Raw genomic sequence first — 26,756 nt, forward strand, 5'->3', positions numbered from 1 at the left:
ATTATATTTAATAAGGAAAGGTGAAATACTGAGATTTGAAAAATATTGAAACTTCTCATCTTTCCCCCCCCTTTCTCATTATTATTGTATATTGTATATACAATATACAATTGCATAGGGGCGCCTGGGTGGCTCAGTGGGTTAAAGCCTCTGCCTTCGGCTCAGGTCATGATCTCAGGGTCCTGGGATCGAGCCCTGCATCGGCCTCTCTGCTCCGCAGGGAGCCTGCTTCCTCCAATCTCTCTGCCTGCCTTTCTGCCTAGTTGTGATTTCTCTCTGTCAAATAAATAAAATAAAATAAAAAACCATATACAATTGTATATATTATTGTATATTGTATTATTATATGCAATTATTATATAATTATTATAATTGTATTATTATATTAACTACTAAAAAGCTAGATCTCGGTTAGATGTTGTATAGACAACTTACACTCAATATATCAAAAAGTAAACTTACGTTTTTAACATCTTTTCTTCCTTCCTTCCCCTCTCCTTCCTTCCTTCCTTTCCTCTATTTAATCTCTTTCCTTGATTACCTATGATTGATTACCTACTGTTGCCAGGTACTAGGGAATGGGTATGCAATCCCAAGTAAGATAGTTATGATCCCGGTAGGGATCGTAAATCACGCATGATCATTAATCATGCAATTTACAAACTAGCTAGTAGACACATTTAACAAATGAATTACAGATGGCTCTATCAAAATAGAGTCGGTAAGTGTCATAAAGGAAAGCTCAGAATTCAATACAAGGAAATTGTGTGCAGATGAGATGGAAACCTGACTCAGTCTGGGGGATGCCAACTCTGAGCGGAGAATGAAGGATGAAGCTGGGCGGGGAGGTTTCTTCGCAGAGCTGGCACCGTTACACCCAGACTGATGCATCATCTTTTTTTAGCTGTTTCTTTCTAAACACAATCATCCTTCTAGTCACCCAGGCTTAAAATCTTCACATTATTTTTGACACTTTCTTCACTTTTGCCTCAACAAATAACCAGCTGCCCGATTCTCTTGACTCAGCATGTTCTTTCCTCTGTTCTCATGAATGCCTGATTCCCGTTCTCACTACAGTAGTTCCAGCCTTCTTTACCGTTCTCCTACAGCTGTATTTTTTCTGTCATTCAGCACATATTCAGGAGCTCTTGCTGTGTGCCCGGGCCTCAGTTAGTTAGGGTCAGTACTGTAGAATTGAACACGATAAGCATGGTCATTTGCCAAGCCTGCAAATGTAATGCATGGCTGAGGATCCTGGGCTGTGATTAAGTAGGGACAACGTGCGAAGCCACAGGAAAGGCTTCCCCTTCCTGGAGGAAAAGAGGTTTAGACTGAAGCCGGAAAGGTGAATAAGAGTAAGCCAGGTACAGGTGAGACAGTTGGGTTGTGTAAGGAACAGCTAGTCAGGAGGGACAGCATATACAAGGCTCAGAAGGTGGAAAGTACTGATGTAATAAGCTGGTATCTTATCATCCTGAATAATTTAGGCTTTGGGGGCACCTGGGTAGCTCAGTTGGTTAAGCATCCAACTTTTGATTTTGGTTCACGTCGTGATCTCTGGGCCATGAGATCGAGCCCCAAGTTGGGTTCTGCACTCAGTGTGGAGTCGACTTCGGATTCTCTGTCTCCCTGCTCCCTGTTCCTCCCCCTATGCACACACATGGGTGCTCTCTCTCTCTCCCTCTCTCTCAAATAAATAAGTAAAATCTTTTTTAAAAAATACCAATTTAGACTTTTTCATAAGAACCCTGGGAACCACTGAAAAGTTCTACACAGGAGAGTTAAGGAAGCAGAAGCATTTGGGAACTAGAGTAAAGGAGGATGCTGAAATAAGATATAAGAAAAGGGAAAGTTTGGTGAGAAAGGTGATGAATTTGTTTTGTTTTGTTTTGATGTCTCCCAGCTGGCCTTCTCCCCTTCAGTATCTGCCCCTTCCATAGCATCCAGTCATCTTGTGTAATGCTGCCAGATTAACTCCCTGGGACACACTTCTGATCGCAATTTATAGAAGTTTAACGACATGTCTTGTTATGGAATAAAATCTGAATTCCTCACCCTCTTATTTAAAGCTTACAATGAGCTGGTCCCATCTCTGTTTTAAAGCTTGGTTTTTAGTACTCCCCTTTATGTCTTTCTGTCCAAAACTGTATACTCCACACTCCCGAAGCTTTCCCACCACGAGGCCTTTGTCTTGGGCTCCCTCCCTCTTTCCTGTCTGCTTGCATACTTAAACCCTCTCCTCCTCCAGGTCCTTACTCAGATGTGAACCCTCCTATGATAACTTCACTTGTTTCCACTGAGAGTAATTCCTCTTTTCTCTGAATCCTCAATATGATTCAATTCATAGTGTAATAGCATTCATCACCTCCCCCATGTGATAGAACTGTTTAGAGAAGCAAGACATGAACTCTGGAACTCAGCTGTCTGGATTCAGATCTCGCCCTGACATTTCCTGGCTGTGTGATGCTGAGCATATCTCCTGAATTCTCTGTGCATCAGTCCTCCTTTGTAAAATAAACATTCCTACTGTATAAGTATTGTGGGGATTAAAGAAGTAAATACTGTAAGAAAAAATGCTTAATTTTGTGCCTAACAATAGTGCTGTATAAATATTTGGTATGATCATGCCATTATTTTTATCATGTACACAAAACTTCCACTCTTCTAAACTATAACTTGAGGACCTAATCCACATCTGATTAATTACAGTGGCTTCTAAATCGCAGACTAATAGTGAATGAATGAATTAGAATCACAGTGATTGCCAGTGATTGCTGTAGTCCCAGCTACTCAGGAGGCTGAGGCAGGAGGGATCGCTTGAGCCCAGGAGTTCTGGGCTCTATGCCTATGGGGTGTCCGCACTAAGTTCAGCATCAATATGGTGACCTCCTGGGAGCGGGAGGCCACCAGGTTGCCTAAGGAAGGGTGAACCGGCCCAGGTCGGAAACGGAGTGGAAACCGAGCAGGTCAGAATCACGATTAGTGAATCCTAATTGGAATTTTCACATAGTTTATTTTGAAGATAACATTTTCCTTGTTAAATTAGCTAAATTAGATCATTGACCCAATGTTTAATATATTTAAATTTTCTGTGTACCAAGCACACAGAATATATGGAGAAGCATACCCTCTTTGGTTTTACGTTGATTCAGGGGAATACCCATGCAGTTAACTATGGTATAATGTAAAGTAAAAAAAAGTGTATGGTCGAAAGTGACTATAGGAATTCAAGGGAGTAGCTGAAACAATCAGAAAAGAATTCACATCAGTGAAAATGATAACTTTTAGAACAAAGTACACATAACTCAGCTCTCCTATTATATTTGTCAAAATTCATTGAATGCTCAATGTACCAGGTGCTATGTTTATCACATTCAAACTTCAAAACAGACCTATCTGGAAGTGTTTGTGTTGTGTTCATTGTAAAGATGGGAGAACTGAGGCAGAGCAAGGCAATGTCAAGTAATTTGTCAAAGTCACACTAGTAAGGAACAGAGCCAGGACTGGAACCCAGGGAGACTGGGTGCAGAGCCTGGATTCTCCCATCAGCACAGTCCAAAATTAGGAGTTCTACTTCACTATTTGCTGAACTGTTTCTAATAATGTATTTTATTAAGTTCACTGGAATTTCATTTTCTATTGTGTTTAAGCTTATACCTCATCCATTGATTTTGAAAAAAATTGACAATTATTTTTTCATTATTTCTCACTAACTCAGTCTTTCATTTACAGTAACAAGACCTCAGATTCTTCATCTGTGAAATAGAAGTTTAAAGCTATAACAGTAGTTCTGAACAATCCAAGAGCAGTTCTTTCCTCCAGACACACAGATTTCTGTATTACATTCCTCACCTTTGCTTATTCATGCCCCTAATCAGTGTTCAGTGTGCCGCGGGAAACTTTATAATAAGTCACAGGGTTTTGTAGATTCCAGGAATCCACTGTCCTCGACTAACCTCTAAATAATCTCTAAAGCCATTTCCAGTGGAAATATTTGAGATTTTGTGTATTCTAGACTTTAGGTCCCTCTCTCACTAGTTTCTAACTTATCATTTCTCTCTGCCATAAAATGGAACACATATCCCCCAGCCCTTAATCTGCCAAGTTTTCTTCATTTTTTTCCCCTAAATTTTCCCATCTTCCTTCAGCTCAGATTCCTTACTATACAGCTTATTTTGCAGAATTTGTAATTACTGCCAGACCCTTGTGTAAAGAACTATTTCTAAAATTTATGAGCTAAAACCTAGAGCACACATTTACAGAGTTTTAACTGGTTTTGTGAAAATAGCAAATAAAGAAAATGTTTTTATATCATTTTTTGGATGACTCCAAGCACTTTTCCTGGTAGAATGAATTTTAAAATCCCATCTTGATCTGTATCTTCAGCATAGACCTACTGAATTAAAAAATAAAGGACAGATACTACCTAGACACAAAGCAACATGATCTCTTGGCCACACCTACTTTTACCTTCCTTTGATTTCTTTTTAATACCAGCCTTTTCCCCACTCCTTGAAAATTTAATTCTAATGGTATTGGAAGTACCTAGTTTAATATTTTTCTACAGTAGGCCTATTTGAGAAATACCATCAGATTGCTGCCAGTGATGTTGTTCCTGGCAGCGTTGGAGACTGGGGCTCCGTTTGTAGGTTACCAGCAAGAAGATGTCAGCACTCACCACATGTCACCCAGCTGTGCTTTATGTTTCCCAGATTTTATCTTTGTGAGTGCGTATGTTTTTCTGTTATGCTGACCCTGTTTTCAGCAAAATCAGTCCAGGCCTGCCACTCCAGCGTAAGAGCGTAAGTCTACATTCTTCAACATTTATTCTTTAGATTTCTTAAGCAGGGCCAAACCAATTCCCATTCTATGAGGGCTTGTTCAAAACCACCAGTAGCCTCTGAAGGGTAATGCATACAGTGCCTTGCACATGCCTTTAAACCGCCCCCCCACCCCCCGACCCAGAACTGACCACTTGCTGCTTTGCGTCCCACTGAACCTGCCAGGTGTTCCTCACAGCACCCGTGCTCCTTTAATGCAGTTCCTCCTTTACAAGTCTCTCTTCTCTTCCATGGTGGCCGTTGTATCTAAAGCATCTAGTATAGTATCTGGCTCATGGTAAATGTTTATTTAATATTTGCTCAGTGAGAACTCTGGAGTGAGAAGAGAAGAGTTAGTGAGGCGCTTGAGACAAGTACTGAAGGTGGACTGACTGGGGAGCAGGGTACAGGACAGTCCTCTCAGGGCTGGTTCCGACGGGAGAAATGTACTGCTGGACGTAGGGAGGTGGAGTATGACGATGGACGACAGCCTGGCTGGCCCAACTGGGGAAATAGAGTTAAGTTTGTGCCAAAGGCTGATAGACAATTGATAAAAACTCCTGAAAGCCAGAATTAAAAAAAAACTTAGGTTTGATTTCAAAGCAGTAGGGAGACTGTAGTCTTTGGATTTGGACAATGAATAATCAAACTATTTTAAAGTTTCATTGAAAAGGATGTGTGCTTATGTCAAAATTCATATGTGAAATATTGATTTTAATCTGTGGGTCATCAGTTGATCTTGAAGGTCTCTTTCTTTCTCTTCTCATCCCACAGGTTGTTATTTTGTACTTTGAGCCAAGCACATTTCGCTGTATTCTCCTCAGATGGGTCCGTCTTCTCGGTTTTGCTACTGTTTATGGAACTGTCACTCTCAAGCTTCACAGGTATATTGTATTCCACTAGTTTTCATTCCCATGGGGAGATCAAAGTGTTTGGCTTAGCATGGAATTGCCAGCTGGGTCAACCACTTAAATGGTTTCATTTAGAGAACAAGACAATACATATTTTTTTTTTCATTTTCAAGGCACTATCATTAGGATTCTTTAGGAAAATCTTTCATACAACTGAATTTGAACAACAAATTTCAATAAAATTGTGTCACTGGGTATGGAAAATTTCATTCTGAATAAAAAATAATTTAGAATGAAGGCAAGAGAGTATTTACTAGCTAAGAACAGTAAAGAATACAAAGACAATACAGCTGAAAATCCAGGTTGAGAGCTCCCAAAGAATCCTTATATGTTAGAATTCACCAGTCTGATGACTTGACAGAGACTACTGTTATTCATTTGTAAATTACATTCTCCAGAGTAATCCTGCTGATATTAAATGGGTGAAGTTAAAAAAATAGTGTTTTTGATTTCCTCCTTAACCAGTGTGCTCTAGTGATTATCAAGCTTGTAAATTAGGCAATGGGGTAAAACTTCTTATACATTCAAAACCACCTACTTTTCTTAATATATATAAGTATGAAGAAGAAAGAGGCATATAGTACATTACCTGTCCACAAAGGGCTTTTCCTTGCCTCCTCTTTCCAAGATCTCTCAATGCAATGGTGCCAAAGACCACTGGAGAGAGAATGTAATTTCTCCTTCAAGATAAAACATCAACTCTATAGAGGAAACCCTTTATGCTGATTAGCTTTCAGTTGTTTTTATAACTGTAGTAATGAAATATATGGCATATAATATAACATAATATAACATAATGGCATAGTAAACCATTCATATTTCCATGCTAATGTGATTGTGTTTCTCAATAAAAGTATTTTAATGTGGCTTAGACAACAGTTTATCTTAGAATCATAATATGTATTATATTTGTCTTTAAATAGTCCCCTTTCAATCTTTCTTTAAATGTGATCATTTTACTATCTACTACACAAGAATCTTAATTTCTTTTTTGGGTTTTTGTTTTGTTTTGTTTGTTTGGTTTTTTTTTTTGTTTGTTTGTTTGTTTTTTTTTGCATTGGTACTTACTTACTGGGAATGCTCCAGAGTATCTTGTTGGAATAAACATAAATATCCTTAACTCTCAAGATTCTTTTCTTATGTATATGTCCCATAGTACAAAGAACATTGGACTGGATGTCAGGAGATCCAGCTTAAATCTCATTTCAGCCTCTAACTCTAGGAAATCATAGGCTTCTATTTCCTATAAAAGGAAAAGATTAGACCAAGCTCTGGTGTTCTTTCTGACATTCATTTTATTCTTTCCACATCACAGAACACTTTGCTATTATGTCCTTGTAGTCTTCAAGTATCTTCCGGTTTCCATTCATGATATGATAGCTATTTTTAACTGATGCTCACCAAAGGAAATGAGTAATCATTGGCAACCTGTAATAGGCAATAAGCCTTCTAGAAATTCTGAGAGAACGGTGACCTCCTGAGATTTAAAAATGATCCTTCTCCCTATGAGTCTAGCACTTAGCATCTCTTGGGTCCTCTATTATATAACACAGTTTGTTTATTTAATTATCTTCTTCATTTTTACCTAATTTACTTTCTCTTTGAAGTGAGGGTCTTACCATTGAATCCCCAGATCTTAGCACAATGACTGATACATGGGAGATATTTAGTACTTATGAGTTGATGATTGAATGAATAAAAACGTCAGATGCAGACTTAGAAGCTGCTTCCAACAGTTCTCTCCACACATAATGCATTCACAGCCCCCTGACGCACTGGATGTCCCCATGTGTCTAGAACATGTAACTCTGTGGTCTGCAACAGGCTATTTGGTGGGATACAAACACAATATTAAATAGCACTGAATCACGTAATGAGAAAATTACTTCCAATCAGATGCTCTTTCCATCTTTCTGATTATTTCCAATAAAAAAAATTAGCATGGCACTAGTAGGTCTCTAACACCTGCCAAATACTTGCTAATCTTGGACGCCTGGGTGGCTCAGTGGTTTAAGCTGCGGCTCAGGTCACGATACCAGGGTCCTGGGATCGAGTCCCATATCCCGCTCTCTGCTCTGCAGGGAGCCTGCTTCCCTCTCACTCTCTCTGCCTGCCTACCTGCCTACTTGTGATCTCTCTCTGTCAAATAAATAAATAAAATCTTTAAAAAAAAATACTTGCTAATCTCCCTTTTCAACAAAGAGCGGATCAAGCTTCAGGCTCAGAGCTTTCCATTCCAATACTCCCTTGATATAATTTACTGACCATCTCACTGTATTTCTATAGTTACTTTCTATTTCTGCATTATCAGTTTTTCATGTAAAGTAGCAATATAAAGTTTCCTTTAAAATATTTTAGGTAGAAATCGATTTAGAGAATATGTAGCTGGTACTCAGACTTAGGCAGAAATCAAGGCTGTGGTATGCAAATGATTAGAATTTGAGAAACTAGATTAGTCCATCATTCTTTTGTTTATTTCAAAGACTGGTCAAGCTATTTTCTAGTTGTCTTTAGAAGTCATTGTAACGAAGAGTTACCACTGAAGGTTTAAATCAAGTAGAAACTGTTTCTAACTTAATGAGCTGGATTATTCTTAACCTGTCTGAACCATATGGTTTTATATTATATTCTGGGTTTTTCATATTGCTTAAATTTTACCAATTCCAACATTGTTTAAGTCTGTAAAACTGAACAATTAACATCCAGAAGAATGTGAATAACCCAATGGAAGACTGGCTGAACCAGTTTTGTATTTCCCATTCTTAGCTGTGCACCGTGCCTATATTTATATATTTAGGTATTTGTTAAGTGAATGAGTGGGTAGATGGTTATAGTGAAGGCAGCTGCCATGGGTGTCTTTGCTTGGTATCTTAGATTCAAGCAACATGTGGACTTCTAAGATTTGGTAGTAACATGAGAAAAAGGAAAGACCTAAAAGGCCCCTGGGGTGGCTCAGTCGGTTAAGTGTCTGCCTTCTGCTCAGGTCATGATCTCAGGGTCCTGGGATCAAGCCCTGTGCTGGGCTCCTTGCTCAGTAGGGAGTGTGCCTTTCCCTCCCCCTCTCCCTTTGCTGCCCCTCCCACTGAGCTTGCATGCTCTTACTGTCTCTCTCTCTCTCAAATAAGTAAATTGAAAAAAAAAAATCTTTAAAAAATAAAAAAAGAGCAAAAGTGTAAATCTTAACAAATCCGAATTCAAATTTCAGTTCTGCCATTAACTATATAACCAAGAAGAAATTATTTTAACATCTGAAAATCGGTTTTCTTGCCTCATCTGAAAAGTTGTAAAGGCTCAACTTGACTGGAATGTGTGTAACTATATCAAGCGGGATGGGGCTACTATGGCTGAATTAAGCAATAAGAAAATTCATTGGAAAAAATATGGAGAAAGGTATGGAACTAGGCTTTAGAGAACCTGACCCAAGATAGATTGAGGGATCAAGATAGCATGGTAAATGCCATATATAAATTTCGTAGAAACTTCATTTTTTATTTCAAGATTTTTTTTCAAAAAGTAAATCCTGCCTCTCTAGGCAGAAAATTCTGAGGAAATTATCAGTACAGATACATAAAGTGACTGTTAAAGTCCCTTGAGAATAGGGCAGGCAAGAAAGACCTAGGTTTTTGTTTTATTTCAGTCACTTCCCTCAAGGCTTAGTAAAATTATGGAACACTTCTTTCTCCATCTCCTCGTTTCTCACTGATTGATGGTAGTGTTTACAGAATTCCAGTAGCCCTGAAAACTTGGAGCAAATATGAAAAAGGAACAGGATCTCACGCTGTCACAGAAATGATACTATTAGCCTGGGAGGGAACTTAAATGTTTCATTCGCTTTTACCAAATATTCCACTTTTTAATGTAGTGGTCTCTCCCTGTGTTTGAGAATTATACATCAGAGACTACCAGGCCCATCCAAAGGAAAATTGCAAAAGAGTCTTTTGTTTTATCACAGTGCAATATCGGGTAACAATTTGGGGGGAGGGCAGAGTGGTTTGCCTCTTCATGGAGGAGTATTTTATCACTGACATTTAGAGTCACTGTTACGCGATGGTGAGAAAAAGCAGACCAGCTTTTAGTTGTCTTTATTATTGTCCTAAGTTCTCTACAGGTAAATGTGTCCCTTTGTCACCTACGTGGTAGCACAAGCCAATCCCAGTGCCCCACCTCCCTGGTAGGCCATTTGTGCAGTGCAATTTATTTCAACCTGAAACTGTTTGTTCCTTTTTGGAGAAAGAAGGAAGAATGGTATAGATCTTAATACGGATCAGAGAGAAAATAGAGCTGAAGCAGGAAAAATGAAGGAGGTTCATGTATAAAGAGGAGTTCCCTTCAGTAACCATACAGATGTCTGACTTGGGACGTGAATGGTACAGGACACATCTAAAAGAACATCTATTTAATGTACTGTTGAATCCTATTGGCTAGTATTTTGGCGAGAATTTTTGCATCTGTGTTCATCAAGGATATTGGTCTGTAGTTCTCTTCTTTGGTGGGATCCTTGTCTGGTTTTGGGATCAAGGTGATGCTGGCCTCATAAAATGAGTTTGCTCGTGTGGGTTCATAGAATACTTGCTAAGTTAGGTTTGTCTGTTTTAAGAAAGTTGTTCAGGGGGGCGCCTGGGTGGCTCAGTGGGCTGAGCCTCTGCCTTCGGCTCAGGTCGTGATCTCAGGGTCCTGGGATCGAGCCCCGCATCGGGCTCTCTGCTTGGCGGGGAGCCTGCTTCCTCCTCTCTCTCTGCCTACTTGTGATCTCTCTCTGTCAAGTGAATAAATAAAATCTTTAAAAAAAAAAAAAAAGAAAGTTGTTCAGGCAATATCTCTAGGTTCAGAAAAGCCAAATATATTTTCAGGAGGCAAAATGAGGAAATGTTTTAAATGAAAGGAGGTGGAGAGAGATTAAGAAACTTAATGCTAAAAGAACATTTCCCTATTCCCTATAATATGGTTTTTGAAAACAAATTGCCTTTTGCTTTTTTCCAGGGCTAATCAAGAAAAAAAGACTTTTTTGTACCATATTTAAAATGAATATTTAAGCAAGCTGTGAAAAAGTCTTCTTCTGGCTTTGGACTAGGGATTTTCATTTCATACATTATTCAGTACTCCTTGCTCTAGATACAACAAAATACGTAACAGTGTTCTCTCTTGTGCTCATTAGCACCAAATATTTATACTTTGTGGGAAAGTTTTGTGGGTTTTTTTAATTTTATTTTTTTTGGTTGTTTCCTTATAAATTTTAAAAAGTGACTAGAAGTTACCTATATTTATTTACTTTATGTATTCTATATAAGGTTACATAAAATACAGTAAGGTACCTTAAATTTTTGGAAGAATGAAAGAAAAGCAAGTTAGGACTGTCTAGAGAAGCTAAGAACTTGTAACAAAATGAAGGTTGCCTTCTTTAGTTTAACTTAAAATAACCACGGCCTGGTAGGCCATTTGAGATAGAGACTCAAGCAAATTAGACTATTAGCTTTAGAACCATCTGCTTTAGCAAGGTGTTGGTTAGCCTTCATTTATGAAAGCCAGAAAAAAAAAATAAATAATAACAACCTTTGTTCTTAGGTGGCTGAGCAAAATGCCTATGGGTGTGCACAAGAGTCTTCTAAAAATCTTTCATTTACCCCAGCTCACAGATGAATGATGTTTAAGGTCCCAAATCATGGCCCGTAGGGGTTTGAATATGGAACAGTTTCAAAATGGTTTTAGCCAGTTGCCCACCTCAGCCAAAATAATTTACCAAGAACATGTCCTTTGAGCATGTAGCCATGGACATTACATTTTGACTAGGAAATGGGAAGAGTTTGCCATGTAGATGCTGGTCATGATGGGGATCTCAGGGGCTCCTTTCTGCTGAGCTCCCTGTGGTTGATCATCTTTTCTGGCTGCCAATCTGGGTGTAGAATTGATCAAGTGAAGAATTACAGTGACGGGGCGCCTGGGTGGCTCAGTGGGTTAAAGCCACTGCCTTCGGCTCAGGTCATGATCTCGGGGTCCTGGGATCGAGTCCCACATCGGGCTCTCTGCTCAACAGGGAGCCTGCTTCCCTCTCTCTCTCTCTGCCTGCCTCTCTATCTACTTGTGATCTCTCTCTGTCAAATAAATAAATAAAATCTTAAAATAAAATCTTAAAAAAAAGAATTACAGTGACGTTTCTCAAGAACCATATTGTTCCAGAGAAAAGAGACTCCTTCATAAACTTCTGAGGAAGCTCTTTCCCGTCAGGATACTCTTTGGACATTGTTAATGAAAAAAAAATTATTCTGACACTTGTCAAAGAATGGTAAGACAGACTTTATTCAAGGGTTCAACAAGGGGGGTTTTACAGCCAGGGAGAGAGATTTGGTTCAACTCAGAATACATAAAGGAGGGGTGCCTGGGTGGCTCAGTGGGTTAAAGCCTCTGCCTTTGGCTCAGGTCATGATCCCAGTGTCCTGGGATGGAGCCCCGTGTCGGGGTCTCTGCTCAGCAGGGATCCTGCTTCCTCCTCTCTCTCTCTGCCTGCCTCTCTGCCTACTTGTGATCTCTTTCTCTGTCAAATAAATAAAGAGATCCTAAAAAAAAAAAAAAATACATAAAGGAAATGTGGAGATTTGCAGTTAAGAAGCAGGGTGTGGTTCAATGGATGAAAAAGTACCAAGAGAGAGCATCAGAGGCAAAGGAGAATTTCTGGCTAAACCAACCTGACAGGAGTCTTGCAAAAGGCGGGCCAAGGTGGTCTCAGATATAGGGTGAGGAATTCGCACTAAATTGACTGAGTAAAATTCTTGCTACAACTGGGCAATGCAAAGACGAGGGACATCCAAAGGTTGGACCCAGTCAAGGAGAAGGCTCAGAGGAGCCTGGCTAAAGTTGGATTAAGGAGACGATCTTTGTCAATAAGTAAGTAAGTAAATTCCAAAGTCAAAGAATGTTACTTAGCTTCAGAGATTAAATTACAAAATATCAGAGCCTTACCTTCTATACCTATACTTTGCATATACTAGAAAAAACTAGATGCCCTATGGGAAAATGACATGCTTGGGGTGACAATTTAGAAAACAAAGGTTTCAAATTCATGTTTGGAACTATCTCTAATACTGGCATTTTAAGAGATTTGGGGAAAGATTGAGATTTGTAAATAATTTGACTTTCTCTTTTCCAGTTTCTTAGTTCATTAAGTGCCAACCTAGGCTCTGTGATTTTAAGACTTAAACAGTTTCCCTGGAGATATTTTTACAATTTTAAATTATTTCCAATGAAACAGGAAAGATCAAAAGTCATTTGGCTCTTAACAATAGAAATTTACCTCATAATTTCATTAATTCAGGAAGCATCATGGAACACACCATAATGACTCATACTGATGCACAGAACTGTTTGTGTGCTGTCCTGATTCTAATGAACTTTTAGAAAGTGTGTAGTTACACACATTAGTTTTGCAGGCACTACATTTCTGTCATTCTGATCACTCATATGCTTGGAAAGACCTAGAAGAGAGGCCCCTGAAACCTGAGACATAAGCAAATTGTGACCTGTCACTTTTCCTCCCTGTACTCATCTTCCCTTTGTTGGCAGACTCCTCACCCGTCCAGGGCTGCCGTAGTCTGAACCCGGTGGGACTTTGCATACAGCTAGTCCTTATGGATGGCTCCCCAGAAACCATGGAAACAGAATCTTCTAAGCTCCGAGGAATTTCTCTTTGATTATAAAATCTCTGACTAACTAGAGAATAAGACAGTTCCCTCTGCTCATTCCTCCCCACCTTGCCCATTCTAACGACATCACACTGCCTCATCTAACTTCCTGTGGGACCCCAGCTGAATGACCCTAAGTATTGCTAATTATGCTAGTATGTTCCTGTCACTTTCACAAGCTAATGAAGTGTTGCTGGCTTGAACAGCTTCATTTATGAATTAATATGTTCAATATAATCTACTTATAGGAAGCAAAAGATTTGGGAAATATAAGCATATTGATAAAAGATGTCTTTTTATTAACTAGAGGTCTATACTCATACAGGACTTTTAAAACATCAATGAGTAACTTTTTTATACAATTAGAAATAAAAGCAAAATTCGTTTTATATTGTTCTACTTTTCAGAATATATTAAATATTAGGAATATCATGGGAATGTATCTCACTCAGAAAACTGAAGAGACTTAAAGTTTTACTTATTTTGTCTCACATCAGATGTCCTATTTGATTGTTTTGTGACACATAAGTTTGAAATACACTTTATAACATCTACATCAAAACTTTTCAATATTAAACTTCCCTTTTTGTTTTTGTTATATATATATACATGCTCTGGTTTCTAGTCAAAGCATCAACATTTTATGTCACAATTTCTGGAAATAGGTTTGAACTAATATTTATACTTTAGGGGCTGTGTGGCACATCAGAAACATGGGAATTTTTTTTGCCTGAATTGTATGGTTTTGACTTGTATATGTGTGCATACAATTGTGTGCATATGTGTGTGTTAATCCACTTTAAAATTATAAATAAAAAGGCATCCAGTAATTCAGAATTAGTACTTCTCAGACTATAGTTGATACTTTATCCTAATGTTTTTCCTTAGAAACTAACAGATCCTGTATGCCCTCAAGTGGCAATGTTTCTTTTCCTCATGTGAAGTAGATATAAGAGAATAAGTGGGAAATGAGATTAATTCATTGGCGCAGCAAAAAGAAGGGCCGCCAGGCTCTGAAGGCCACAGTGAGTGCTCGCCGCAGCAGCTCATGTGCGAGAATGGGAACACAGAAAAGGTTAGCCTGGCCCTGCACAAGGATGACACGCAAATTTGTGAAGCTTTCTGCATTTTTTACTAGAGACCTGCTGTAATAAATTTACTGACTTAAACAGAAAGAAAGGATGGATGGATGGATGGATGGAAGGAAGGAAGAAAGGTTGGAAAGGAAGAAACAAAGGGCACAGTGAGACAGTCTGCTTCTGAAAGCCCTTTACCTCTGTCCCCCGCTGCTGTTGTCAGGGCCCAGAGGCAGGGGCTTGGCTTGCTTTATTGGATGGACACACCAGTGTCCTTTCTGTCGCACCATTGGTTCCCCCGGCCTCCGGTTTCTCTGCTGCCTGTCATCTAGCGTTTACATGTGTCCTATCCAAAACACCTGAGTTGTGTTTACATTTTCATTCAGTTCAAAATAATTTCCAATTTGAGTTACTCTTTGGCCCACAGATTATTTAGAAGTGTTATTTAGTGTGCAAATATTGGAGGGATTTTCCATAAATCTTTGGTTTGATTTATAATTTAATTCTGTTGTGGTTAGAGCACATACCCTGTATGACTTGAATCCTCTTAAATTTATTGAGACTCATTTTATGACCCAGAATATAATCTATCTTGGTAAGTGTTCCATGGGCACTTGCCTTCTGTGGTTTTGTGGTTGTTCAATAATTTTGTTCAAGTTTTTTTTATATCCTTTTAATTTATCTTTACTTGTTCTGTTGAGAGAGTAGCTAGAAATTTCATATTTGCCTGTTTCTCCTCACAATTCTCTCAGCTTTCGCTCAATATATTTTGAAGTTCTGTTCTTAATACATAAACATTTGGAGTTGTTAGGTCCTATTTATGGACATGGACTCATGTCCTATTCATATCCTGTTCATAATGATAAAGGATTGACTTCTTTGTGAAATGACCTTCATTGTCCCTGATAATATTCTTTGCTCTGAAATTTACTTTATCTGATATTAATATAACCACTTCTGATTTCTTTTGATTAATGCTAGCATGTGATATCTTTTTTCACCATTATTCTAACTTTAAACCTTTTGTTTTAGATTTAAAATGCATTTCTTGTAGGAAGTTTATAGTTGGGCCTTGCCTCTTTAAGTCTAATCTGACAATCTCTGCCTTTTAGTTTGTGTATTTAGACTACTTTCCTTTAAACCTGACTATTGTTAAGCTTGTGATTTTAAATAGTATTACCTGCATAATACCTTCTAACATGCCATTGGCTCACCTGGCCTCTAGTTACCATCATGCTCACCACACAGAATTCACATGTGTCCAGTCCAAAAAGCTGGATTTGAACTAATAAGGAACTTAATACTGGAAGCACAACTATTCTAGAAATTCCTAGATTGATGCAAAGTACCAAAATCGAGTCAAGAAGAAATAGAAAACCTAATAGATCTGAAACAAATGAAGACATTGAATTAGTAGTTAAAAATCCCCCCCCAACCACCCACCACACATACACACCCCTGTACTGGATGGTTTCATTGATGAATTATACCATGATTTAAAGAAGAATTAAGGGGTGCCTGGGTGGCTCAGAGGGTTAAGCCTCTGTCTTCAGTTCAGATCATGAATGATCTCAGGGCCCTGGGATCAAGCCCCATATCAGGTTCTCTGCTCGGCAGGGAGCCTGTTTCCCCCTTTCTCTCTCTCTGCCTGCCCCTCTGTCTACTTGTGATCTCTCCCTCTGTCAAATAAATAAATAAAATCTTTGGGGGAAAAAAAGAAGAATTGAAACTAATTCTTTGCAAACCATTCTGAAAAATCGATGAGATCCTTTCCTATTCATTGTAAGAGGTCAATAGTACCCTGATAGCAAAAATAGATAAATATATCACAAGAAGACAAAATTCCAGGCCAATATCTCTTATGAATATAGACATAAAAATCTCAATCCAGACAGAATCCAGCAACCAAAAAGAATTATACATCATGACCAAGTGGGATTTAGCCCATGAATATAAAAATCAATCAATATAATAGAGTATATTAACATAATAAAGGACAAAACCACATGATCATCTCAACATATGCCAAAAAAGCATTTGACAAAACTCCAACACACTCTCCTGATAAAAACACTCAGCGTACTGGGAATGGAAGTGAACTTTCTCATACTGATAAAAGTTATCTATTAAAAATCTGCAGCTGATGTCCTGCTTAATGATGAAGGACTGAAGTCTTTCGCCCTAAGATTGGAGCAAGATAAGAATGTTCACTCTTGCTACTTCTATTCTGTGTTGTCCTGGAAATTCTCACCTCAGCAATTAAGCTCTGAAAAGAAATGAAAGTTATCCAGATAGAAGAAAGAAGTAAAACTATTTGCAGATGATATTATCTTCTGTGAAGAAAATTTTAAGGAACCCACCAAAAAACTATCAGACGTAATAAACAGGTTTAGCAGTGGTGCAGTATACAAGATCAATATGCAAAAATCAGTTGTATTTTACACACTAGTAACAAACTGAGACTCAAATTAAGGGGGTATTTTCATTTACAATAGCATAAAAATAGAATATGTAAGAATAAGTTTAACAATAGAACTACTAGAAAGGTACCCTAAAGACTGCAAAACACTCATGGAATGAAATTTAAGAGGACCTAGATAAATGGAAAGATCTCTTGTTCATGGTTTGGAAAACTTAGTATTTTCAGGTTGCTCTATTTCCTAAATTGAATCAGCCTAATTCCTATTATAATCCCAGCTGACTTTTTTTTTATAGAAATTGACAAGCTGGTTCTAAAATTCATATGGAAATGCAAAGGGACCAGAATAGCCAAAACAATCTTAAAAAAAGAAGAATAAGGTAGGAATATTCACACTTCCTGATTTTAAAACTTACTTCAAAACTGCAGCAATCAAGACAGTGTGATATGGCATTGGAAGAGACACACAGACCAATACCAGGTTTCCCTAGGCAAAAGAATGAGGTTGGGCTTCTAACTCCACACCATACACAAAAATTAATCCCTAATGGATCAAAGACCTAAATGTAAGAGCTAAAACTATAAAACTCTTAGAAGAAAATACAAATATTCATAATCTTGGAGAAAAACCCAAAGCACAACAACAAAAAATAAAATAAAAAAAGAGATAAATTGGACTTTATCAAAATGAAAAACTTTTGTACATAAAAAGATATGATCAAGAAAGCAGGGTGCCTGGGTGGCTCAGTGGGTTAAAGCCTCTGCCTTTGGCTCAGGTCATGATCTCAAAACCCTGGGATCAAACCCCGCATCGGACTCTCTGCTCAGCAGGGAGCCTGCTTCCCTTCCTCTCTCTCTCTCTGCCTGCCTCTCTGCTTACTTGTGATCTCTGTCTGTCAAATAAATAAATAAAATATTAAAAAAAAGAATTAAAGAAAAAAAGAAAGGCAAATAATGAGGTTAAGAGGATAAGCAAAATGAGTGAAGGGTAGTAGGAGATACAGGTTTCCAGTTATTCAATGAATAAGTTACAGGGATAAAAGATACAGCATAAGGAATATACCAATGATATTATAATAGCATTGTATAGGGACAAATGGTAGCTACACTTGCAGGGATCACAGCATGATGTATGAAATTCTCAAACTACTATGTTGTACAACCAAAAGTAATGTAACATTGTGTGTCAACTATACTTCAATAAAAAATAAAATGACAGAATGAAGGCAAAAATCGTATCATCTCAATTAGTGCAGAAGCAGCACTTGACAAATTCACCACCCATTTATGATAAAAACTCTAAGCATTAAGTAGGTATAGATGGAATGTACCTAAACATAATAAAGGCCAATAACGATCCCAAGGCCACAGCTAGCATCATACTCAATGGTGTAAAGCTGAAAGCTTTTTCTCTAAGATCAGGAACAAGACAGGGATGCTCACTTTTTTTTTTTCCTTTAAGATTTTATTTATTTATTTGACACAGAGAGAGCACAAGCAGGGGGAGCAGCAGGCAGAGGGAGAGGGAGAAGCAGGCTCCCCACTGAGCAGGGAGTCCAACACGAGGCTCAATCCCAGGACCCTGAGATCATGACCTGAGCTGAAGGCAGATGCTTAACCAACTGAGCGGCCCAGGTGCCCCAAGGATGCCCACTTTTACCACTTTTATTCAACATAGTATTTCAAGTCCTCGCTGTAACAATTAGGCAAAAAAAAAAAAAAAAAGAAGAAGAAGAAGAAGAAATAAAAAGTATCCAAACTGGAAAGGAAGAAATAAAACTGTCACCACTTGCAAATAACATAATACATACAGAAAATCCTAAAGACACTACCAAAAATCTGTTAGAACTAATATAAATGAATTCAGTAGAGTTGCAGGATATAAGACCGAATACAAAAATCTATTGTGTTCTTATACACTAATAAACTATCATAAAAAGAAATTTAAAAAACAATTCTATTTAAAATTGCATCAAAAGGAATAAAATACCTAGAGATAAATTTAACCAAGAAACGTGTACATTGAAAACTGTAACACATTGATGAAAGAAATTGAAGAAGACACAAACAAATGGAAAGAACAAAGCTGGAACTATCATGCTCCCTGATTTCAAATGGTGTTAAAAAGTTGTAGCCATCAAAATAGTATGGCATTGGCATAGAAGACACAGAGGGATACCTGGGTGGCTCAGTATATTGAGCATCCAACTCTTGGTCTCAGCTCAGGTCTTGATATCATGTATAAGTTCAGGCCATGCGTTGATATCTCACAATGAGATATCTCACACCTGTTAGAATGGCTACTATCCAAAGAACAAAAAATAACAAGTATTGACAAGGATATGGAAAAAAGGAACCCTCTTATACTGTTGGGAATGTAAATTGGTGTAGTCATTATGGAAAACAGTGTGGAGGTTCCTCAAAACATTAAAAATAGAACTACATATGGTCCAGCAATTCCACTTCTGGATATTTATGTGAAGAAAACAGAACGCAAACTTGAAAAGATATATGTTCCCCATGCTCATTGCATCATTATTTATAATAGTCAATATATGGAAACAACCTAAATGTCCACTGATGGATGAATGGATAAAAAAGACATGGTAGATATATATACAGTGGAATACTATTCAGCCATAAAAAAGAATGAAATATTGCCATTGAGACATGAATGGATCTGGAGGGTATTATGTTAAGTGAAATAAGTCAGAGAGAGAAACACCAAAACTGTATGATATCACTTATATGTGGAATCTAAAAAACAAGCAAAAAAAAAAAAAAAACCAAGCTCGTAGATATGGAGAACAGACTGGTAATTGCCAGAGGGTGGGTGTGGCTGATGGGCAAATGGGTGAAAGGAGTCAAATGATATAAAATAACTAAGTAATGGGAATATAATGTACAGCATGGTGACTGTGGTTAATAATACTATATTGTATATTTGAAAGTTGCTGAGAAAGTAGATCATAAAAGTCTTCATTATAACAAAAAATGTTTGTAGCTATGTTTGGCAACAGATGTTAACTAGACTTACTGTGTTGATCATTTCATAATATACCAATATTGGATCATTATGTTGTATACCTGAAAGTAATATAATGTTATCTGTCAATTTTACCTCAATTATTTTTTAAAATTAGAAAAAAAAGGTAAGTTACAGACTGGGAGAAAAATATTCGTTATATATATATCTTTCAAAGAACCTTATCCATAATATATAAAGTTCTACAAATTATGAAAAATCAAACAATACAATAAAAAAAGAATTGAACAGATTCTTCATAAAAGAAGACACACAAATGTCCAATAACACATTAAAATATGCTAAATATTATTCATCATTAGAGAAATTAAAATTAAAATCCCAGTGAGATACCATTTTATAATTACTAGAATGGATACAGTTAAAAAGATTAACACCACCAGTGTTAGTGAGAATGTGGAACAGATGGGACACTCTTACATTGTTAGTGAAAATGAAAACTGGCTTAGCCACTTGGGAAACTGTTTGGCATTTTCATACAAAGTTAAATATACATTTACTATATGATCAAGCAATTCTATTCCTGGACATTTATCCAAGATAAATAATAACGTACTCATACACACTTGTGCAAGAATGATCACAATGGCTTTCTTTATAAGTAGCCTCAAACTAGAATCAACCCAATGTCCAGCAACAGAAAAATGGATAAACAAGTTACAAGAATTCATACAAAGGCATATTACTGAGTAATAAAAAAAAACTGAACTCCCTCAGTAGGGAGTCTGCCTCTCCTTCTCACCCTCCCCCACCATGCTTTGTCTCTCTCTCTCTCATTCTCTCCCTCAAATAAATAAATAAAATTTTTAAAAATAATTATGTGCTATCATATAACATGCTATTTACAAATATAGAATGTTATATGACAATGCTCAGAATTCCGTATTATATTTTAAAAATCATATAAATTATATGTTGTAATCCTAATATTATAACATATTTTATATACATTAGAAAAAATATTAGAGATAAAATTCATCAAAATGCTAACAGTGTTTATGTATAGATAATGCTATTTTAGGTAATATTCATTTCTTTCTTTTTGTTTATAGTTTTTTTTTTTTACTTTGATCATATAGTTTTAATGGAGGAATCAAATTGCATGCAAAAATAGATGAGACTTTACGATCCATACTAGGCAAGTTGATGTAGCAGGGACTTTGGGACCTGCAAAGTTTAAGTCAAAGAGTTTTAAATCTAGAAGTGAGACAAAGTGGAAATATTTAAACAGCATGAGAACCAAAGAGCAATCACAATAATACTTTATAATTAATTTCCAAAAGCTTCATTGACAATAATTAAAAGTTCTTCTATTGTGAGAATAACTAATTGCCATCTAAAAAGTTAAAAATATTACCAGTCAGATAAACGGAGTGGTTATTACATACTGACACAGCAGATCTCCTGAATTTCTTCTGTGGCGGCACCTTCTACTTGCTAATTAATATAGTTTGTGTATTTTATTGTAGGTTAAGGTGAAGGTGAATGCAACAGTAATTTTAGAGTCTTTTTTATATTTACTTTCATTTATATTGTTTAGCATTTCTTTTATATGAAAGTAACAGCTAAAATAGGTTAAATAAGTTAATGTGCAGCTATTCGTTGAGAATTTTGTTTTCTTGTAAGTTATCACACATACAGAAGAGTAACTATATATTCACAAATTTTTTGTTACCTTACGGTGGTCCCCCTATGGTCTGGTACTATTCTTTATCTTTAAATGTATGCTAAAGAGACTGAAAGACTAGAGTATTAGATCTTATAAAATTATTAAAACCTTAGAAAGAGAAAGAAGTTTTCTGTTATTTCTACCATATCCCAATTTGAACAGTCATGACTGAAGAGAAAAGAGGTTCAAACAACTTTGCCTTAGGATATGCCTGGGAAATACTTAATCTGTGATTAACCTATTTCAGAGGGAAAGGGTTTCGTTTTGTTTTCTTCAGACAGCAAAACTAAATCTTGAGTTAGAAGTAAGAACAGATCAAAATATAAATAGTAACTTTAAAATGGTATCATTAAAATATTTTCTAATTATAAAACCATTAGTGTTATGTTTCCCTTTTGAGATTATAATATAATTGCTCATTTAAGTACTGATGCTATTAGGCAACCATCTGTAATAAATGTTTCTATAGTTTGTCTAAAGTCATGTTTTTAAATGCCAAAATATCATATTAAATAGTAAAACATCAACTTTTAAAAACACTAAAACCTGGGTTGAAATTTTAACTTAAAATTATTTCTGCTGGAGTGCCTGGGTGGCTCAGTTGGTTAAGCAGCTGACTCTTGATTTCAGCTCAGGTCATGATCTCAGAGCCCTGGGATGGAGCCCCGCCAGGCTCTACACTCAGCAGGAGTCTGCTTGAGGATTCTCTCTCTCCTTCTCCCTCTGTCCCACCCTCCCCTCATGAGCTCTCACTTACTGTCCCTCACTCTCTCTCTAAAATGAATAAATAAATCTTTAAAAAATATTTCTACCCATTAATCAGTGCTAAGTAAATAAAATCTAAGGACAGAACCTTTTTATATACTTCTACTTGGAAGACAATGGCCATAGAATTTATATTTACTTTAGATGTAAGAAAAGGAACAAGCATGTAGTTCTTAACTTTTGATAATCTGATTTCTTCTCCATCTTCAGAATGATCTGTCATCTCCTTATTGTTTGAAATATCTTTCTGTAGTAAGTTGGCGGTGGGAGAACAATGGAGAAGGAGCAATAGTACCTATATTTAAATCTTTCTTTGCAAGATTTTATCCAAAACTTTTCAAAATTAAACATCTTTGGAGCACAAGCATTTTCTTGATATGCAAAAAAAAAAATTTCATCTTGATGAAGTTCAATTAATTTTTTCTTTTGTTACATGTGCTTTTCATATCATATTTAAGAAACCATTACCTAATCCCAGATCAAAAATTTTACCCCTGTTTTCTTCTAAGCATTTCATAACATTACCTCTTATATTTGGGTCTTTGATTTCTTTGGAATTAATTCTTATGCATCATATAAATTAGAGGTCTTCATTTATTCTTTTGCATGTGGATATCCATTTGTCCCTGGGTCATCTTTAAAAAGACTGTTTCTTTCTTTCTTTTTTTTCTTTTTGAGTGAGAGAGTGAGTGCGTGTGGGGTGGGGGGCAGAGGGAGAGAGAGAGAGAATCCCAAGCAGGCTCTACACTCAGCACAGAGCCTGATCTCAAGATTCTGAGATCATGACTTGAACTGAAAGTAAAAGTCAAACACTTAAACAACTGAGCTACCCAGGCAACCCAGGACCATCCCTCATTGAGTAGTCTTAACAACATTGTCAAAAATCAGTTGACCATGGATGTAAATACATGTTCATTTCTGGATAATCAGTTTTATTTTATTGAGATATATATATATAGAGAGAGATTAGATATAGATATAGATATAGATAGATATATAGATACATATATGTATATGTATATATCCTTATGCTAATGTCATACTGTTTTGTTTCGTGTAGATTTATAGCAGCATTTGAAATCAGAAAGTGTGAATCTTCTCACTTTGTTTTTTTCCTAGATTGGATATTTGAAGTGCTTTGCAATTTCATATGAACTTTAGTATCAGTTTGTCGACCTCTAAAAATAAGTCAGTTAGATTTATAAAAATATTGTATTTATTTATTTGAGACAGAGAGAAAGAGCACAAGCTGAGAGGAGGATCAGCAGGAGAGGGAGAATCAGACTTCCTTCTAAGCAGGGAGCCTCATGCAGGGCTCAATCCCAGGACTCTGAGATCATGACCTGAGCCACAGGCAGGTGCTTAATCGACTGAGCCACACAGGGGCCCCTCAGTTGGAATTTTAATAGAGAATACATTGCGATCTCTGTATTGACTTGAATAGGAGATCAATTTAGGAAGTATTGCCATTTTACCAATATTATAATCTTCTGATCTATGAACACTGTGTTTTCCATTTCTTTAGGTCTCCTTTAATTTCTTTCAGTGATGTTCTATAGATTTCAGCATACACATGTTTTACCTCCTTGGTTAAATTTACCCCTAGATATTTTACTCATTTCCATGCTTTAGTAAATGGAATTGTTTACTTAAATTCATTTTTGGATCACTAGTATAAAGAAATAAAAGGGTGGGGTGGAGGGCAGAGGAAGAGAGAGAGAGAATCCCAAACAGGATCCACTCTCAGTGCAGTCTTATGTCCCAACCCTGAGATCATGACCTGAGCCAAAATTGATATGGAAACTTAACAAAATGAAACATCCAGGCACCCCTATTGTGATGTCTTTATCTGGCTTTACAGTCAAAGTAATGCTGGCTTCATAAAATAATTTAGAATGCATTTATTCCTCTTCTATTTTTAGAAGAGTTTGAGAAGAATTGGTGTTAATTCTTCTTTAAATGTTTGGTAAAATTCACTGGTAAAGCCATCTGGTCCTTATCTTTTTTTTACTGGAAAGTTTTCAATTACTGATTCAATCCCCTTGCTTATTATAGATCTTTGGAGATATCCTACTCCTTCTTGAATTAGTGTAAGCAATTTGTATGTTTCCAGGAATCAGTCCATTCCATTTATGTTATCTAGTTGTTGTTTTTGGTTTTCTTTTTGGTATACAGTTTTTCATAGTATTCTCTTATAGTCCTTTTTATTCTGTAAAGTTGCTAGTAATGTCTTCCCTTCATTCCTGATTCTAGTAACATGAATCTTTCCCTCTTTTCCTTGTCAGAATAACTAAAAGTTTGTCAATTTTTTTATCCTTTTAATGAACCAACTGTGGTTTGCTTATTCTTTATTCATTTCATCTTATTCCACTCTAATATTTATTATTTCCTTCCTTCAGCTTTCTTTGGATTCAGTTTGCTTTTTATTTTCTAATTTCTTTCAGTGGAAATTTATTAATTTCATTTCTTCCCTTTTGAATACAGGCATTAGCAGTTATAAATTTCCCTCTAAACATCACATTTGCTAAAACTCATAAGCTTTGGTATGTTGTGTTTTCATTTTTATTTATCTCAGATTGTTTTCTAATTTTTTATGCGATTTCTTCTTTAGCTCATTGGTTTTTTTATGAATGTACCCCTTAATTTCCACATATTTGTTAATTTTTTTAGATTTCCTCTGTTATTAATTTTAATGCCAGTCTACTGTGGTCAGAGAAAATACTTTGTATGATTTTAATCTTTTTCAATTTATTATGACTTCTTTTGTGGCTTGATTTTATCTATCCTGGAGAGTGTTCTCTGTGCACTTGAGAAAAATGTATAATCTGCTATTGTTGGGTGGAGTGTTCTATATATGTCTATTAGATCTATGTGACTCATGATGTTGTTGAAGCCTTTGATTTTCTTATTCTCTGTCTAGATAGTCTATCTATTGTTGAAATCGGAGTATTTATATCTCCAACTCTTATTGTAGAACCAACTATGTTTCTCTCTTCAATACTATTAATATTTGCTTCATACATTTTGAGGCTCTGACGTTTGGTGCATTGTATTTACAAATATTAATATTTTGATGGATTGGCAATTTTAAAATTATGTCTTTCTTTGTCTCTTTTAACATATTTTGTCTTAAAGTATTTTTTATCTGATATTAACATAACCATCCTAGCTCCCTTTTGGTCACTATTTGCATGGGAAATCTTTTTCCATTGGTTTAGTTTAACCTATTTGTTTCTTTGGGTCTAAACTGAATCTCTTGTAGACAATATACAGTTGGATCTAGTTAAAATCTATTCTGCCATCTCTGCCTTTTAGTTGGAGAATTTAACCAATTTGCATTTAATGTAATTACTCATAAGGAAGGACATACCTCTTTCATTTTGGTACTTGTGTTTATATATCTTTTATCATTTTTATTCCTCAACTGCTCCATTACTGTCTGCTCTCATGATAAATCAATGTTTTCTAATCCCTCATTTTTATTCCATTTTCATTTTTTACTATATATGGTTATTTTCTCAATGGTTGTCCTGGGGATTACAATTTAAATTAATACCAACTTAGTTTCAGTAATACAAAAACTTTGCCATATATCACTCTGCCCCTCCTTTTACAATGTTATGTCACAAATTATAATCTCAACATTATTTTCCCATCAACATAGATTTATACTTATTACTTTATACAGTTGTCTTTTAAATTATAGAAGAAAAAAGAACAGTTACAAACCAAAATATATTAATACTGACTTCTATATTTATTTCTGTGGTTATCTTTACCTGTATTCTTCATTATTTCATGTACATTTCAGTTACAGTCTAGTATCTTTCATTTCAGCCTGAAGAACTTCCTTTAATATTTCTTGTAGAGCAGATCTATTAGTGATGAACTCTCTCAATTTTATTTATCTGGAAATAACTTAATTTTTCCTTCATTTTTGAAAGACAGTTTTGCCAGTTACAGAATTTTGTTGACAGTATTTTTTTCTCTTTTGGCATCTTGAATATGTTATCTCATATTCTCTGACCTCCCCTATTTCTGATGAAAGAATAGATCTTAATCTTACTAAGAATCCCTTGTATATAGCAGATACTTTTCCCAGTTGCTTTCAAGATTTTCTCTTGATCTTCGCTTTCAAGAGTTTGATTATAATGTGTCTTAATGTGAGTCTCTTTAAGTTTATTTTACTTTGATTACTTGAGCTTCTTGAATATGTATATTTAAATCTGTTGTCAAATTTGAGAAGTTTCAGTCATTATTTCCTCAAATGTTCCTATTGACTTTTTTCTCTCCTTTCTGGAACTCCCATTTTGCAAATCTTGATATTCTTAATAGTGTACCACAGGTCTCTTAGGCTCTGTTTATTATTCTTCATTT

At 36.2% G+C, this 26,756-nt stretch overlaps 1 protein-coding gene and 1 non-coding gene across 2 annotated transcripts in view; both read left to right on the top strand.

Annotated features, from left to right (window-relative positions):
• The window catches only part of GPR158 (G protein-coupled receptor 158), a 425,723-nt gene that overhangs the window by 357,179 nt on the left and 41,788 nt on the right, over positions 1–26,756 (top strand). Inside the window, exon 6 of the mRNA XM_046014062.1 lies at positions 5,595–5,704. Coding sequence (XP_045870018.1) covers positions 5,595–5,704 — 110 coding nt within the window. The remainder of the gene's footprint in view (positions 1–5,594; positions 5,705–26,756) is intronic.
• On the top strand, positions 14,434–14,536 carry LOC123947796. The gene has a single exon (XR_006819832.1). It is a non-coding gene; the product is annotated as a U6 spliceosomal RNA (small nuclear RNA).

The sequence above is a fragment of the Meles meles genome, chromosome 7, assembly GCF_922984935.1.
Source record: "Meles meles chromosome 7, mMelMel3.1 paternal haplotype, whole genome shotgun sequence".
NCBI lineage: Eukaryota > Metazoa > Chordata > Mammalia > Carnivora > Mustelidae > Meles > Meles meles.